The following is a 17,302-nucleotide window of genomic DNA, read 5'->3' as shown; positions in this document are numbered from 1 at the left end:
TAATGGGAATATATACCGACGATTATCCATCCATTTGTTGATTTAATTTACCCGTTTTTACCTTTTTTTAGAAGTTCAAACAACTGTTCACACATAAAAACACAATTTATCACCGACCGATACCCAACGTTTCTATATTTTCCTACCAAATACATTTAATTCTGGAAATTAATAATTATCTTAATTGGTGTTTATACATATATAATATTTATTTGAACAACTATTTTGTTTACATCCATTACTTTGAAGCTAAAAACTTTTTTATAATCCGTAAAAAGAAAAATAATGTAAACTAAATATTGTTAGATTTGAAGTTTAAAAATAAATTTTTAATTTAAAACAGGAGGTACAAAATGGTATAGACCAATTCGTGTTGCATAAACCAAACATTTGTTAGTTATAATATAAATATTGGCTTACTAAGTAAAGTGCAGGCATTGCACAGTTGACAAATAGAAAATTTTTAAGCAAACAAATTTTGCATATAAAAGGCTAGCGCCTTTGGAAACTTTTAAACAAATTTGTTTGTGGATAATATGCACTTCTACATGGTACTCGTCCTGATTGCCCTTGTGGCCATGGCTTTTGTGGCTGCAAACCCAGTTCCGGCTCCGAATGGAGAAGTGATCGTAATCGTCAACCCACGAATTCCAAGGCCAGAGGACTGTTATAGTACAGCAGCTTGGTATCTTGGTACCACATAAGCTTCCCACCCAACTCCTGGACTTTCCCGTTTGACAACAAAAAAGCGTTATTATTGTAAAAATCCCTCCCACTGAGGCAATTGTTCAAATATAAAAAGCATACTTAACGATTTGAATAACAACAAGCAATTCTGCCCAAAAAGGCTATTGTGACTTCGCTTTTGATGATGATAGGAATGGTTGTATACCTACAGTTTAGATGTCACGACTTATTTCGGGTTTGTTTATGAGGTTAACGACATATGCATATATGCTAATTAACTACACCCGGTACGTTTCAAAAGTCATTTGATTTTATAAAGTCTTAAGTTTTTCTTGTACTTCCATGCAAAACCGCTGGCCTACAAACGAAACGCCGCTTCGTTACAAATTAAATCAAGAACACAACACTTAAAAACATTTAAGATATAGTAAAGTTTCCTTTTTTTTAAATTTATTGCTACGTATTTGATATCGTCGTCCGATTTGATAAAGTTAGAACCCTGATTCTGAAGTATCTAACCATTACTATATGTATAAATATATATATATGGGAAATTTAAAAATATATAAAAACAGAGAAGCTATAACTTTTTTTACAATTGTTCCTATGGGAGCTATATGTTATAGTCGTCCGATTCTGGTCTTTTCTACATATATACTACCTAAAACAGAAAGACAGAAGATAGCTTACAAACTGAGAGACTAGTTTGCGTATAAACGGACGGATGGACAGACGGATGGACAGAGGGATGGGCAGACGGACATATTGACATTTTCTTATATAAACACTTTTTACAGCCAAAAAACCTCATATTCACTTTCAAATCTTTCCGATCACAGCTATATGACATGGTCGTTCGAATAGGTTCACTGCATTGCAAACTTTTAACAAAACTAATAATAATACCATCTGCAAGGGTAGAATAAATACCTTTACCCGCCTTAGCAAATCAAAACAATGATATAACATGGTTAGAAAAACTTTTTTACTATCTTAATTATACAAAGTTTTTTCTATTTTATTTTAAATACGTTTCAAGAAGTTAAGACGATAACTGCTTTAAAATTTTACATAATCATTTGCTTTATATACGAAAATTCTATCGAATTTCGTCAGAATCGTTGTGATTATCTAAATGTTTATTGCGCATTTTATATTTGTAAAATACAACGCATTTGTTTACGCATGTTTATGATTGGGTTGACTCGAAAATAATACAACTAATTTGTGCGATTTTGTGGAATGAAAATGACGATACACTTGAGCTCGCTTTTATAAAGGCCGCGACTAACTGATCTGTGAAAACGAATACTTTTAAATATATTTATGTGCTTAAATTGTTTTTAGCAATTTTTTTTTATATAAAAAAACGTATTTTCTTTGTAGTTGTTAATTTGCAAATATATCTTCTTAAGCCTGATTTACCTATATGCAATGTAATTTACAACCCGGACATATAACTACTTACATTGTAACTTAATAATTGTATAGCTTGCAATTCGACACAAGGTTTTCCAATCAAAAGTAGTTAAATAAATCTGTGTTTTCTACTTAATTGCTCTTCCGTTCATGTCCTCGGTGACATCCCGAATACCAAAGGATGATATTTGTGACAACAATGCAGAGAACGTAAAAATCTAAAACTAAAACTAAATAAGGTTAATGGTCTCTGACTAAAGCATTCCAAGTTTTTAAGCATAACTTTTCGAAGTTGTATTTATTTGTTAATGGGCAACAAAGCATTGGTTATTGCAAAACATATTTATCATCATCAAGCTGATTCTTAGAATACTATCAAAGGAATAAAATGCGTCATAAAATAATAATATCATAAGCAATTGTTCAAATATAAATACGTAAATGACGTATCGAAAAACAAATGATTCTGCCAAAATTCTAGAGACTTTCCGTATAAATAGCGACTGATTGCGTGAAATTGAAGAGTTGTTTTGAACATCTTAAAGCCTAAACATTAAAAATGCGTTTTCTAATTGTCGTTGCTCTTCTGGCCTTCCTGGCTGTTGGCCTTGTGGCTGCCCGTCCAGCTGAGGACGAGGAGAACTCCGTCCAGGAAAGCACCGATGAGGATTCGTCCAACAACGCAGGCGAAGAAAGCAATGTTGAACAAAGTCAGGATTCTGCAAATGAGGAAGACCAAGAGCAAGAGCAAGAGCCCAATGGTGAGGATAATGAGGAGATCAATGAAGATGACGCCGATACGGAATCCAGTGGAGACAATGGTAACATCGAGTCGGAAGATGATGATCAGGAGGAAGATAATGAACAGTCGCAAGATAACAATCAAGAGGAAGACAACAATCAATCCGATGATGACAATCAGTCGGAAGATAACAATGGATCGGAAGGCGGTCAGGAGGAGCATAAGCCTCCCAAAAAGCAGACTCGACCATTTATTCCTCGATTCGGAGTTAAGGGACCAGTTCGTATCTATGCAAAGCCCCTTTTCCTTGACTAAGCCTTATGAAATAAGTTTTATAAAAATGCAAATATTATAAATACACAATTTTAAAATGTAAAGTAACAAAAATAAAAGAAACAAAAAGAGTAGCAATATTCGTCAAGCCGAAAATTTTATTCCCATGCAGTTATAACGAAAATTGAGAAAAGCGTGCACAGCTTATACATAGGGCTACAAGAAATAATGAACTTAAGGGATGGGTTCCTCGAAATGAAACCAAAAAGACAATTTTATTTTAAGTCCTTGGCCATACGGCCAGGAAAATCCGCGGTTTTTCAATAAAACACAAACTTAGTCAGTCAAAAGGACATGGCCATATCAACTTATCTTGTGACGGTGATCAAAGGATAACAATTTAGAACAATTTTTAATACCCTCTGCGAGTCTATAAAAATTAACATATATTTGTATGATTGTTTTTGATAATGTAAAAGAAAGCGCCTTAAAGTACACGTTCTTTTTAATAACCAGCCTATACCTAAGCTGTTGTTGTTGTTTCTTTTTTTTCATTTTCTGGTATTTAATTGCTGTTTGTCTTGTGTTTTTAAAGTTATGTTGTTTGCCTCTGAAAAAAGACATTAGTGAAGCTTCCTAAATTTTTTACTTTCTCTGGTTCCTCATATACATAGTACAAAAATGAACATTTTTATCACAACTTAGGCCATTGGAGTCTCTAAATGATTCGAACTTTTGACTTTTTGTTTTTCTTAGATACCTACTATACTACCTTTGGGTTTTAAAGGCCAAAAAAATCGTGCTGCCTTGTCCCTTCACCCGTTTAGACTTTAATTGAGGCACAATTGAAAATAAATAGTAAAATCAATTAACACAAACTGACTATGTTTATTTCCAGGAAACATATATTTTTTTTGCTTAGGAACGTAGTTATGGATCGTAATGTTTGGTAATCGAAAACTTAGAATTAAAACTATCCACCAAGTGATCACAATACTTTTCACCCTGAGCTAGTATTTTTAAAAACTGATTAAACTTTTAAGTTATGCATAACTTTTAAGTTAAATGTAGTTTATATCGCTCTTGAGTAATAGCCCAGCTGCAAAGTCAGGTGACGATGTAAACAGATGCTTATAAATGAAAACTGCAATACTTATTTGCCAACATCGCAAATTAAAGATTGCGCTGCTTGGCTGGTAAAACTTGTCTAAACAAATATAAACATTGTTTGTATATAAGAAGATAACTTTATAGCTGATAAACGTAGTGACCAAAGAATTTCCAGAGGTTAAAGATGCGCTTCGTAGTAGTTTTCGCCTGGTGGCTTTTCTTGCCATTTCCGCTGTGAGGGCATTTCCATCCACAGACAGTGGAAGTGATCAAGGAAGCTCTATTGAGCAACCGGTTATTCGTCCATTTCCCTGTTGGCCGTGGCCTAGTCGGTTTGGCATCGGTCCTGTTGTTTTAAGCACAGCCCCTGCCAAGGCTGTGACATAAGCCCGTTTCTAAACATTCCAAAAACCATTTTTATTGTCTAACAAAAAAGTCACCAGAAATACTCGGCTTGTAAAACTTTCCACTGAGCAATTGTTCAAATACCAAGAGCGGAAATACAAATTTCTGGTAATATCTATGAATCGGCCAAAATTTGCCAGACTTTTCCTATAAAAAGCTGGAGGCTGTTTGAGATTGGAGAGCAGTTTTCGTAATAACCTCTTAGACTCAAGATCAAAATGCGTTCCCTGATTGTCGTTGCCGTTTTGGCCTTCCTGGCTGTTGGCTTTGTGGCTGCCCGTCCTGCTGAGGATGACGAATCCTCGTCCTCTGTATCGGAGAATACCGATGGGGACTCAAGCAGCAATGATGTGGAGAACAGTGGAACCAATGAAGAAGAAAGCGAGACATCCGCTGACGAAGATTCCGCTGGAGAATCCGATGGAGAATCCGCTGTAGATTCCACTGGAGAATCCGCTGTAGATTCCACTGGAGAATCCGCTGTAGATTCCACTGGAGAATCCGCTGAAGATTCCACTGGAGAATCCAGTGATAATGACGATGACGAAGATGACAATGTTACTACTACTAACACTGCCAAGCCAGTGAAGAAGCACGTTCGTCCCTTCTGGCCCAGGTTCGGAGGTCATGGTCCAGTTGTGATCAGGCGTCATCACGGCCTCGTCAAGGTCTAAGCCCTAAAAAGCTTCTATATAAACCTGTTTTCCATATTTCTCAATCTTCTCTAAATAAATAAATTTCACTTTCAAAACATAAATGTGTTTAAAACAGTTGTTTCTAATATCGCACTGAACAGTGTTGTTCGAAACGTTGAGGAAATGCGTGCCTTGTGTGTTCTAAGTTTGATCGCATGTTGGAGTATAGCCCTAATCTCCACAAAGCCAATTAACGAATCAGCTGATCGGGAAGAATATAAGCCGCTCAATAAAACTGAAATAGCTAAAATGATTGAAGAACTACAGTTACTGGAAAAATTAGCCAATGAAACATATTATTCATCAGATCCCACTACTAAGGATACATATTTGAGCAAAGATCCAGAAGCAGATGAAACTATAGATCCAACTAGAGAGGAAACAAAAAAGGCAAATGGTGAGACTGGAGAAGATGAAGGGTTTATGGTGGAGGACGAGGAAGAGGAAGATGAAGCCACTGTGGACAGGCCCACTGAATCACAACCTTTGAATTTTCTCCGATATCCCAAACATGAGCCCGACTACAAGGCTTACCCACGTTTTGCCATCCTCCGAAATGGCTATGTTCATCACATGAATTTTAATTTTTAGTGTACGCATTGAATCCCAAAATAAATGATAATGACGTGTTCTCAAGCACCATTTAGCTTATTTTGCTAGATGGGGAAATTCCGACGGCAGTTAGGTTTACACAGCTGTCACTCTAGACAAAAGTTAGAAACGGGCTACCTCTGTACGAGTTTGTTTTTTTGTACTTATACCTCTAAGCAGTTTGCTTCAAACCACGCATTTGAGTAGTTTTACAAAGTTTTAGATATGCGTCTAACAATGGGTTTTTTGTCGTTTGTCTTATGCTTGCGTTAATCACTAGTGCCGAATCATCTGGAAAATCCCGAAACCGAGGAAGATCGTTTTGATCTGGAGAACGAGAGCGTTGAAAGTAAACAGAGTGACGAGATCATTGCCTCATGTAAAAGTTCAGAGAGTGCGGAAGAAAATAGCTGCAGGCAGAGTGAAACTAAACATCACAAGCGGAAGACTTTTCGATTCGCAATTTAGAATTAACAAACTATTTTTATAAAATTTATTTGAATAAATTTGTGTTTACCAAAAAATTATATTTAATGCTTGTTTATATTAAAAAGTTTCTTTATTTTGTTTTATGTTTTAATGCTTTTTTAACATTTATTGGTTTTGGATTTTGTGTTTGAGATAAATAAATTATTCAAACAATTTTCATTTCAAACTTATTTTCCAATTGAACTTAAGCATATTATTGCTGGAAGTGAACAATTGTCTACGATTCAATTAACATACAATCACTTCTCTTACCTTCAAGCATATTTTTTAAAACGTTAACATGTCTGGAACAAGCTTAAAATTGTATGCTCAAAAATATTTGTGAAAATCTTGACCAAATTAATAACAACATTTTTATATTTACATAAAAACCATTTTTAATTTTTCTCAAAAAATTTTTTTTTTTGAATTTCAACAAATTTTTTATTAGCTTCCTGAGAGTTTCCTGCTCACTTCAATTAATATTCGTAAATATTTATTTGCAGTGAAATCAGGCCACCGCCAACATGGTTATGGTTAGTTCTGCGGTCCTGGGAGCCGCCGCCGGTACTGGGCTGGCCCTGATCCTGGCCGTGACAATCGTCATGTACCGCTACTACCTTCTGCGTAAGCGCGGCAAGGAGTGGGACGAACTGGACCGCTGGGAGGAGACCCGCATAATGCGAAAGCTGCAGATGAAGGTAGGTGGCTGGTGGGTGACGCAGTACGTTGACGTTGATGTGACTGCGGCTAGGACGACGAAGGACACCCCGTGGGGATGCAAATTCAAAGCTGACACTACCAGGCCTAAGCGAAATGCAAACGGGCAAGAACTTGGTTAGCTGGCGTGGGGGGACCAAGCGAAGAAAATAACATAGGTCAAATGTATTTTGAGCACATTTTACTTGGGATGTTGCAAAAAAAACTTCAAATGTACTTTCGGATTATATATAAATCTATTTGAAACGTAACATCTAAGCAATTCAAAAACACAGCAATACGGAAGTAGAACACATTCTACATTTACATTACATAGGCGCCACTATACTGCGGTCATCTCTAGAACTACCGTGCTCTACACTTATTTTACATTATGTAAATACTTCTATCAACTAGTTGACTGATTAAAAATATCAGTTTGCTAATACATTGGTTAATTAAATGGTTTTACAGTCTTAAAGGTTTTGAGTTTAGAGTTCAAAGGATGTTAAGTAAGAAAAAAATAAAATATAAGAAAATATACATACTATAAAATTTTAATATTTTATTATCCCTAATTTGTCATTTAACATGTTTCTATCTGAAAAGAATTTTTATTTCAAATCCATTGATTTGTCGATATTAAAAAATATATATCTATAGTACATTTAAGTACAAAAGAAATGCTCAGGAAATTTTATTTTCAAGAGATACAATTAATTACTTTTAAATAATAAATCTTGTTAAATACTCTATTAGTAATTATGGTGGTCATCTTGAATGAGTAGACAGCTTGTGATTCACAACGTAGCCATCTTGAATCCGTGGGAAATCAAAAGGATCGCCGACAACCACAAAGATACAAATGTATCTGGTGCGAGCGGCTGCAATCGAATGAATAACGGAGCGATGTCTCTGAGGCCGTATCAAAATTAGTTTCATTATTCATTTGATATACCCCGACCATCCGCCGGATCTGGAGGGTTGTTCCGATTCGGAGCCTTAGCTTGATTCCATGGATGGCGACCTATTCCAACGCGTGCTGGTGGAAGGGGAGGATCAGTGAAGCGTTTTATGATTGCAAATGCTGTTTTTATTAACTAACTGGCTTCGGTTGTCGACAGCGGGGTAAGTGGTGGACTTAAGGGTGCTAAGCGTTTCTGGTTTCGTTTTGTTTGCTATTTATTATATAATTTGATTAGACGTTAAGTGTTTAAGTGTTTTCTTTTTTTTTTTTTTTTTGGTTTGTTGGGGTGGCTTTGTCACCAATCTCCACTCAATGGTTTACACTCCACACCCAAAACAGGCCCTTCAAACTAGCCACAACATTGACCACAATAAAAAGGACTCTCGACGGAGTCCTGATTAATAGCATTGTCCAGTAACCTTGACCACGGCTAAAAAAGAAACCTATAAACCTCCATCTAAATGGCGGGCCTTGTCCTTCTATTTTAGAGTGAACTGAAAGGTATTTCACCTTACCTGCATCGCTCTTATGGGACAAAGGACGAAACTAAACTGCAGATCACTGCAAGTGCGGATCGTGTTTGGGTCCTTTGTCTAGTGTCCTTTGTCCAGCCACTGACTTTTCATTCATGAAAATAATACTCGAAAAATAGAATGAAAAAGTTTCTTTTGTTTTGGTTTGTATTTTTTACATTTGGCGGTGCGATACTTTGATATTTTGTTTTCTATAGTTGAAGAACGAATAAGAAAAATCAACTTTCTTCTGATTTTCAGTTGTCACTATATTTTTGTTGTTTATTTATAAAAAAAAACATCAATCTGAATCACTTAGTTTTAGAAGTTCTTTTTTTTTGTGAGTTGATATTTGAAGTTAAAATTAATTCCTTGTTAATTGTAGCACGCTTTCAAATGGAAGTCGAATTTGAGCTTTAAGCTTCAATAGTTTATGAAATGAGTTTGAATGTTTTTCAACCAAAAAAATTCGTTCTTTCTGGGTGTCAAGCTTATTATTATGAGTTACGGTGTTATATTATTATTAGCGACCTTAAACATTTAAAAGTTTACTGCAAATTTAAGTTTTCAATAATAATATTATATTATATTATTTGGTAATATCAATAATTATAAAAAAGTTTGTTGTAGCTCTGTTTCAAAAACACGTTTACATGAACATAATATAGAATACAATTTATCACAGTACGGAAATAATAACCATTGAAATATCCAATTCTCCGCCATTAAACAGCCCTAAAACCTATCCTATATCAGGTATCCCAAAGCAATCCCTGAGGCCTATTGACTCAGTAACACGCAGAGAAGCCAGACTCAACCTCAAAGCTCATTCGTAAATTATGCAGGGGTAAATAATAATTTGGCCGAGCACATGCATTTGCCTATATGAAAGTGCTTGGGAAATAATGAAGTCATATTTGTTAAATCAACAAATATACAAAACAAGAGAGAGTGGATAAACAAACCCTTGGCTAAGTAGCAACAATGGCAACTACAACAATCAGTCAAAATGCAAATGTCACAACCAATTAATGTCAATAAATGATTAACCCAATGCCCAGTTATAAGGGTTTCGAATACCCACTTTGGTGGTGGTTCACTGTTCGTATTCTTTTCGAAACACCCCTTTAATGGACAAATCCGGTTTGAAGTTTTCCCCGGCTCAGTTAGTTTTGCTTTGTATCCATATCAAAAAACAAGGGGAAGTAAACATTTCGATATGCTTTCATTTGTTCAGCGTTTAGGCGAGTTTTGTTCACAATTAAATTGAAATTGTTCGCTTGAATGAAACCGATGCTATCTTGGAGATACCTAATTCTGTTCAAAAAATTTCCATATTTCGAGGTGAGTAACATTTGTTTTGCTCTATAAGCCAAAGACAAAGTCTAAGTCAATAGCACGATCCAATTGTGAAAAGGAAGCCGACTCAATCGAGCGTGAAATAATCGCAGACAAAAAACGGAAGTGGTCAATGGAGAAAATCTCAAGTGGCCCAAACAATTGGTAAAAGGCGGTCAAAAGGACCTCTCGCACGAGACCAACGCAACGCCCAAAGAGTAGAAATTCCAGCAAAAATATTAACACAACAGCAGCTGCTCTCGATTGCGATTTATTGACCAGGGTTCTGCTCCTTTTTCCTAGTTTTTTTTTGCACGGCCCGCCAATTAAGCAGAAGCCAAAACCTTAAAAAGTAGGAGGCGAACATTCGGATCGCCTACGAAGAAGTCGGTCGACAATCAACAATTAACGTCAGCAATTGTGATCCGTTTTATAGCCACTTAACATACGATCAACTGGCAGGACATTGACAAAGCCGCACCTCGGCACAAAGCCATGAAAAGGACAATTATAGGTAAATCCTTAAGTCAGTTAACAAATGATAAAACTGCCGCCATAATTCTGTGTAATGTAGCCCAAAAACAACACTCGGCGACGAACTGTCTGGCTCAGATGGCCTGACCTGGCCCAAAACACACACAATCAAAGGCGCAACGTGCGTCGTGTCTGGGATTTGTCAAAGGACTGCATCCATGAATGGGCCGGGTCGTCCTGAATGGATGATCCTTGCCGCATTGTTCTTCCTAGTTGCACAAGCAGAAGAAAGCATCAATAAAATTACGCCAAGGCAGGGACTCAAAGGAGAGACATTCTGAATGTGCCGGAGGGACAAGGAATCGGCAGTTGGAGAAGTAGAAGTAGAGGTAAGAAGCGGGTTTTCGGCAGCGACCACTTGGGCTATAAGTTGCCATGAAATTGGCATTAAACGGTTGGAGGGCTTGCATTTTTCAATGGTTGTAAAATTAATCGATTCGATTGTGGAGGGTCACTGAAGAGGTTCTCTTTTTAAGCCATAAATTACAAGCAAGAATTGGTGCAAAACGTATTTTAGATGATCTCTCAAATGATTTTCACGAATAATAATCATTTTGATAATCTGAATAAAAAGTCTTCAATAATTATCATAATCTTAATGTTATGAATATTAAAAGAATTTAAAAATAATTATAAGCAGATTGCAATTGCAGAATCCATGTTCAAAATAACATAATTGTGGTGGTTTAATATGTATTCTTGAGATGAACTCGCAAAAGCGTTGATGATCAAAAATTATGCCGACAATCTTAAAAATTAAAATCTCAAATAACGTATCGATTAATTTGTATAACTCTCTTTGTCAAATTATTATCAAATAAATATGAACAAATGGCAGTCAACAGCTTTCATTGCTGAAGAAAGATAGACACCATTATTAAACATTGAGAAACTCATTATTGGAAAATATGTTTTAAAAATAAATGCTTAAAAGAGAGAAATTAAAGTGATAACAAGTAGTTACATTTCTTATTGTGTGTCTGTAAAAACTAAAGCGAATAATAATCATATTAAATTAATTGTAAATTCTTCAACATTACAAAAGTATTTTAAAACTCTCAATAACCTTTTAAAACTTTCAATAATGTAAATTTAATGTATTTCATATCTTTAATGCAAGCGTTTACATATTTATTATATTGATATTAAAAGTACTTTTGATTGTTTTTATTAGCAAGTTTCTTCACCCTGTTATGTAAATTCTTCACAATTAAAATTGGTTTAATTCCAATCTGACCTGAGTAATTAGATATTTCTTACGCTAAACTAATTTGGTTTCGTTTAAAAGCTTTTACGCACTCTCTTCAACTTTCAATTAAACTCGAGTGATAATACGAAATGGAAAAGGAAGATTCGTTCCGCAAGGACACTCCACGCACACAGTCAAGCACACTTACACACGCACCGTGCCAGGGGGTTCGCCATTGTTCCCTCACACAGATACAGTGAGGCATCGCTTACCTGCCATTTGTGAGCCATTGTGAGTGATCGAACAAGGGCGGAGCGTAAATGGCAACAGTTGCCGCTAAATGGTGACTAAATGGCCGAACAGACTCGGGGCAAACAACCCTCGAATTGGTCCTCAGGGGTGGCTTAATGGAAAACCAACCCCCAGAACAGGGTCTCCAGGTATATAAGAGCCGGGTGAGGGCCCAGCAGCCAGACAGTCTCGCACAGCCAGCGATCGTGTTCAGTAGCCCATTCCGAAGTCAGTTGGAAAACGAAATTTACGAAAATGTCACGCTCTTTTTTGATGGATTCCCTGCTCAGCGATAGGCCCAATCTGAGCCAGAAGAAGGAGAAGCTGGGATCACCAGGAGCCAGTTCCTCGGCAGCCGCTGCAGTGGCCGCAGCGGCCATGTTGCCATCGATACCCATGCTGCCCTATCCGGCCAGCTATGTGGGCAGCTATCTCTTCTCCCTGGGCATCCAGCAGCAGCAGCAGCAGCAACAGCAGCAACAACATGCAGCTGCAGCAGCAGCCGCAGCAGCAGCAGCAGCTGCCTTGCAGCAACATCCGCATGTCAGCTCGAGTCCCGGTTCCCTATATCACCCATACGCCCAGCTGTTCGCCACCAAGAGGAAATCCAGCGGCTTCAGCAGCTACGAAGGCTGCTATCCATCGCCACCGCTGTCGGCCAATCCAAACAGCAACGCCCAGCAGTTGCCGCTGCACAATCTCTACGGATCTCCAGTGGGTGTGGGTGGTGGCCTACCTCTACCCGAACCCGGCAGCTTCTGCACTTCACCCTCGGCTTCCTCGTCGGCCTCCCTGGATTACACCAGCCACTTTGACGAGCCCCAAGGCAAGCGGTTCAAGCACGAGTCCTCCTGCTCGCCCAATAGCTCACCGCTCAAGGTCCAGTCCGCGGGAGTGCCCTCGGAAATCACACCTCTGATCAGCGACTATGCCGACTCCAGCAAAAGGATTCGCACCGCCTTCACCAGCACTCAGTTGCTGGAACTCGAGCGGGAATTCTCGCACAACGCCTACCTATCGCGACTTCGTCGCATCGAGATCGCCAACCGCCTGCGCCTCTCCGAGAAGCAGGTCAAGATCTGGTTTCAGAACCGTCGAGTCAAGCAAAAGAAGGGCGGTTCCGAGAGTCCCACATTCAATCTGTCCACCAACTCCAACGGCAGTCCTCAGGCCTCTCCAGCTTCTCCCAAAATCAACGTTCACGAACTGAAAGTGGAAGCGTAGAAAAATCTTCGTAAAGAATTTACAGATTGTACAGTAGATTTTAGTCTGTTGTTAGCCTTAAGTATGTTAAAGTAAATAAAATCGAATCAAAATGAAAAATACAGTTGCTTACAATACTAAATTTCACAGTGAAGTGGGTAAATCAAAAGGACAGCAAGATTAAGATTATATTTCTTTAAATAGAAATATTGCATTGGCATTGTTTTAAACATTAATTGAAAGAAAACAATTCAATGGTATTTCATATAATATCAAAATATCAATATTTTGGATTTATTTGAAATTTATTGAATTCGCTAAATTAAAAAATATTTTTAAATTTAAGGTACAAATTTTTGAGTAGTGTAAACGAATTTCCCCCATTAGAATTTCATATAAAAATTTTTTGAGACTCTTAATACTGCAATTTAAATGTGAAAGCTATAAAAACCTAGGCCGTTTAACCAAAATTTCCATTAACCCGAAATTTTTATTCATTTGTAAATGCGCATGTATTCTAAAAAATACCAACCAAATACAGAATCACATAGCAACCCTATAATTCTATCAACACTACGATTTTTGCCTTAAGCAAAGCAAGCCGTGATATTTCCTTAATAAATCGTTCTGTCATTTACAACTTGCTAAATTCTTTCGGGCTGAAAATTTAGTCGTCGCTGAGCCTTTGATGAGATCATGTCGAACTTGTACACTGAACTAAAGAACGAGTGGAGCAAGCATGCCCCAAATCTGGCCCACTGCTCCCATCTCCTGGACGGTTTCAAACTGGAGCTGGTTAGGTCCAACTTTGGTACAATTCAAGTGGCATCCAGTTCGAAACAAAAGGACCAACTGATCAAGTCCCGAGAGATGCTGGAGATTGCCGTGGAGCACAGCATCACCATTAGGGATTATGCTGCTTTTGAGAGATACATGGCCCAGTTGAATACCTACTACTACGACTACGACAAGTATTTGGAATCATCCAAGCATATGCACAAGTTTATGGGCCTGAATCTGCTCTATATGCTGGCCACCAATCGCATCGCTGACTTCCACATCGAGCTGGAGCGTTTGCCGTCGGCTTTGCTGCTCCACGACAACTTTATTAATCCTGTTTTGGCTCTGGAGAACTACTACATGGAGGGCAGGTACAACAAGATACTGCAGGCGAAGAAGTCCATGCCGTCGGAGATCTATTCGAATTTCATGGACATGCTGGTGAACACGGCTCGCGAGGAGATTGCATCCTGTATGGAGAAGTCATACCTCAAGATGGCACCCAAACAGGCTGCTCAGCGCTTGGGACTTCGTCCCGGCTCCAAGGAACTATTGGATCTGGCCACAAGACGTCGATGGGATCTGGACGATGAGGGAAACTTCGACTACGCCGCACTTCATACTAGACCACTGGAGAAGGTGCCTGCCAAGGACATTGCCACCCATAATCTCACCTACGCACAGGAGCTGGAGAAAATTGTTTGATATTTTTCATTCTAATCCCTTCAACCATAAAATAATGTCTAGAATTTACACATTCATCTAGAAATCAGTAAATACCGATTCGGAAATTTGTCAGATTTAATTTTTCACACATCTCAGCGGCCTCTCTTTTTTTTTTTTTGGCATAAAATGTGCAAAAATTAAGTTGCTCAGAGGGCCGATAAGCCGACAGGCCTGACAAATTGTCGGATAGGAAATGTTTTCTGCGCAAATCTCGTTTGCAAATCTGTCATAGGATGATTGTTAGAGGGCTTAGTGAGAGGCTGTTCTATATGATGGTTGTTAGGAATGGGAATGTGAATTCCATAGGAACGTTGTTAGTCTTGAAAGAGATAGGTCTTTATGGAGTTGCTTGTTTTCTGTTGAAAAAGAGTTGCCACGATTTCTGGAAAATTATTTCCAGGGCAACATGAATTAGTTTTTGGTTTGATTTGGATTTGAATCATACTCCTATTCATAAGTTAAGTTAATTGGTTTCAGCCAATAGTTAAATAATTTCATTGTCCTTTGCCCAAGCGTGATCTTATTTGTTACGGAAATTATTGGAGATTATATACAAAAAATATATTTTATTCCCTTGCAGTCAGAAGTTTGAAACACAGTGAAGGAGACATTTCCAACCCTATAATGTATATATACTTGATCAGCATCATATCAGGCAAACTAATACTAAAGATATAGTAATAGTTTAATAATGAAAACAAATTAAAACTTCGTTGTTTTTTAATTGATTTTAATATACTTCGATGCATCGTTAAGGTTTATTTTTTTAGAATTACAGTTTAATATAAAACCATCATAGCTTCACTTTTGTTAATCATATAGGCATAAAAATCGTAATGTAGTTGTTATAAAGAATATATATTTTTTTGAAATAGCTACAAGGGTATGTAAACTTCAGCTTGCGAACTTTGCTTCCTTTCTTGTTATATATTACATTTTGTTGAAATATTTTGGTTGCATGCAACAAGACATTTTATGCTCAGGGACTGTTTGAAATTATTTTTGGTTTGATATTTTAAAGATCCGTTTGTAAATTTGTTCCGCAAAAACAAAGAAAAAGTCCCTAGGCGAATTGTGTGGTCTGCCACCTAGATTCAACCGCAAATGGTGACACCGAATTATTTTTGTCGAATCATTGAAAAATTTAATTAATCAAGGACACAATTTGCCGAGGAGTGGGGAGGATTTTTAAGCATTTCCCACGACACTTCAAATTGCACAAATTGCACAAATAGATGATGCCAACTCGGGAGATGCCTATCATCATAGATATGGCAGCGATTTGTCCAAAATCGAGATGAGTGACAAACCCAAAACGAATCAAGCGCAACAAAACCTGCCCGAGCCGACTCATTCAGCATTCATTGAACGGCGGACAATTCCTCAATGGGTCCTCTAACTTGGAACCGAAACGAGGACTAACTCGTCCCTTTGTCCGATCCCAAGGGGTGCGGTGCTAATAAACGCAATTGCACCTACGCCCCTCTGGGCCTTCGGTCCGAAAATGGAAATCGGAATGCCAATGGGCAAAATAGCCCAGTCGGCGGTTTTAAACGGAAATTCCGTATTCCATTCTCTTCGCTATTCCCTAAAATTTAGACTTCTTTTTACCTGGTCGAAGCCCTCGATAGTTATCTACTCGATTTCTTGGTGTCTTTGCTCAAGTGTGCGCCTCTTCCACTTGAGCTGAAGAGCTCGGCTCTTGAGATTCAAGTGCTGCATCAGCAGGTAGGACTCCTTGACTCCTTTCAATATCTTCTATTTTTCGCCAATTCATTCAAGGAGCGTAGCGAAAATTGTTGTGCCAAATTGTGTTGCATAGACTGCGATTCTTATCAAAGGGATTTAAATTGATTTTTATAAAATCACAGATAACATTTAAAATTAGTCAAGTGAATGTTAGGACTACATTTGGGAAAATTGCATGGGAGCTAAATTTATTGGTAGTAATTTTATGTGAAAGTTAAATTAATGAAATATCTTTAATATCAAAGGAAGTTATGGTTATAGATTATATTTTAAGACCAGTTTAAAAGAGTTGGACATAATTCAAGGTGTTTCGTTTTTCTAAAATTATATTTTTCATACCTATATTAATATCTAAGAATTTCAACTGTTATAGCTCGTAAATAAACTAACTGTGACTCACCATTTGAGCAAGATTTAAAAATATAATATAAGTTATTAATATGGTTTATTAGGGATTACAAATTAAGCTTAGTAGCTGGAATAGCACTTTAAAATATTTTATATATTAATATGGCTTGTTGTTTATATATTAAAAATATTGTTTAGTTATGTTGAACTTAATCACAAGCTGTGTTTTAACCTCTGTCACAAACTATGCCACATTTTTATAGGTATTTTTTAAAATTGTTTTCGTAAACAAATTTGCATACTCCTCTTCTCTGAAGTTTCCTCATTTCGAATTCTCTTAGCCAGATGTTCTGCCAACTTTCGAATGCCCCGCTGATTCTAAAATCCCTAGCTGTGTCGATCTCCCGCCTCGCAGACACTTCATGAATGAATACAGCCTCAAGTGCAGAACCTCTTCAGTTTAAAGTGGAATCTTTCTCTTTGAATCGCTCTTATGAATGAATGGGCTGCACTGCCTGTGTCAAGGCTGGGAAATTCCCTTAGGCACTTCGGGCCTGTTAAAAGATCATTAGGCCA

General features: G+C 37.5%; 8 protein-coding genes across 8 annotated transcripts in view; all 8 read left to right on the top strand.

The window, feature by feature from the left end:
* Nucleotides 1–17,302, top strand: part of LOC128259700 (synaptotagmin-5) — a 61,040-nt gene that overhangs the window by 13,763 nt on the left and 29,975 nt on the right. The window contains exon 2 of the mRNA XM_052992247.1: nucleotides 6,897–7,091. Coding sequence (XP_052848207.1) covers nucleotides 6,918–7,091 — 174 coding nt within the window. The 5' untranslated portion in view covers nucleotides 6,897–6,917. The remainder of the gene's footprint in view (nucleotides 1–6,896; nucleotides 7,092–17,302) is intronic.
* On the top strand, nucleotides 535–833 carry LOC128259709 (uncharacterized). The gene has a single exon (XM_052992257.1). The coding sequence runs from the start codon at nucleotides 537–539 to the stop codon at nucleotides 702–704; it is 168 nt and encodes a 55-aa protein (XP_052848217.1). The 5' UTR covers nucleotides 535–536; the 3' UTR covers nucleotides 705–833.
* On the top strand, nucleotides 2,615–3,225 carry LOC128259705 (glutamic acid-rich protein). The gene has a single exon (XM_052992253.1). It carries the CDS (start codon nucleotides 2,666–2,668, stop codon nucleotides 3,161–3,163), a length of 498 nt encoding a protein of 165 aa, XP_052848213.1. The 5' UTR covers nucleotides 2,615–2,665; the 3' UTR covers nucleotides 3,164–3,225.
* On the top strand, nucleotides 4,855–5,310 carry LOC128259887 (uncharacterized). Its single transcript, XM_052992502.1, has one exon. The coding sequence runs from the start codon at nucleotides 4,855–4,857 to the stop codon at nucleotides 5,308–5,310; it is 456 nt and encodes a 151-aa protein (XP_052848462.1).
* Nucleotides 5,078–6,075, top strand: LOC128259706 (uncharacterized). The gene has a single exon (XM_052992254.1). The coding sequence runs from the start codon at nucleotides 5,455–5,457 to the stop codon at nucleotides 5,920–5,922; it is 468 nt and encodes a 155-aa protein (XP_052848214.1). The 5' UTR covers nucleotides 5,078–5,454; the 3' UTR covers nucleotides 5,923–6,075.
* Nucleotides 6,164–6,425, top strand: LOC128259708 (uncharacterized). The gene is given in 2 exon segments (XM_052992256.1): nucleotides 6,164–6,233; nucleotides 6,235–6,425. Coding segments are annotated over 2 exon segments (207 nt in total). The 5' UTR covers nucleotides 6,164–6,182; the 3' UTR covers nucleotides 6,391–6,425.
* Nucleotides 10,680–13,198, top strand: LOC128259701 (homeobox protein Hox-B4). The gene is made up of 2 exons (XM_052992248.1): nucleotides 10,680–10,769; nucleotides 11,729–13,198. Exon 2 carries the CDS (start codon nucleotides 12,176–12,178, stop codon nucleotides 13,142–13,144), a length of 969 nt encoding a protein of 322 aa, XP_052848208.1. The 5' UTR covers nucleotides 10,680–10,769; nucleotides 11,729–12,175; the 3' UTR covers nucleotides 13,145–13,198.
* LOC128259702 (26S proteasome non-ATPase regulatory subunit 8) lies at nucleotides 13,703–14,694 on the top strand. The gene has a single exon (XM_052992249.1). The coding sequence runs from the start codon at nucleotides 13,820–13,822 to the stop codon at nucleotides 14,606–14,608; it is 789 nt and encodes a 262-aa protein (XP_052848209.1). The 5' UTR covers nucleotides 13,703–13,819; the 3' UTR covers nucleotides 14,609–14,694.

Source organism: Drosophila gunungcola (genome assembly GCF_025200985.1).
Source record: "Drosophila gunungcola strain Sukarami chromosome 3L unlocalized genomic scaffold, Dgunungcola_SK_2 000009F, whole genome shotgun sequence".
In the NCBI taxonomy this organism is placed as follows: Eukaryota; Metazoa; Arthropoda; class Insecta; order Diptera; family Drosophilidae; genus Drosophila; species Drosophila gunungcola.
The sequence above is the reverse complement of the archived record's forward strand: the minus strand, read 5'-3'. Positions and strand labels throughout refer to the sequence as shown.

Excerpts from the sequence above, each read along its gene's own strand:
- LOC128259705 (XM_052992253.1), top strand. The coding sequence starts at position 2,666 with ATGCGTTTTCTAATTGTCGTTGCTCTTCTGGCCTTCCTGGCTGTTGGC.
- LOC128259706 (XM_052992254.1), top strand. The coding sequence starts at position 5,455 with ATGCGTGCCTTGTGTGTTCTAAGTTTGATCGCATGTTGGAGTATAGCC.
- LOC128259709 (XM_052992257.1), top strand. The coding sequence starts at position 537 with ATGCACTTCTACATGGTACTCGTCCTGATTGCCCTTGTGGCCATGGCT.
- LOC128259701 (XM_052992248.1), top strand. The coding sequence starts at position 12,176 with ATGTCACGCTCTTTTTTGATGGATTCCCTGCTCAGCGATAGGCCCAAT.
- LOC128259702 (XM_052992249.1), top strand. The coding sequence starts at position 13,820 with ATGTCGAACTTGTACACTGAACTAAAGAACGAGTGGAGCAAGCATGCC.
- LOC128259887 (XM_052992502.1), top strand. The coding sequence starts at position 4,855 with ATGCGTTCCCTGATTGTCGTTGCCGTTTTGGCCTTCCTGGCTGTTGGC.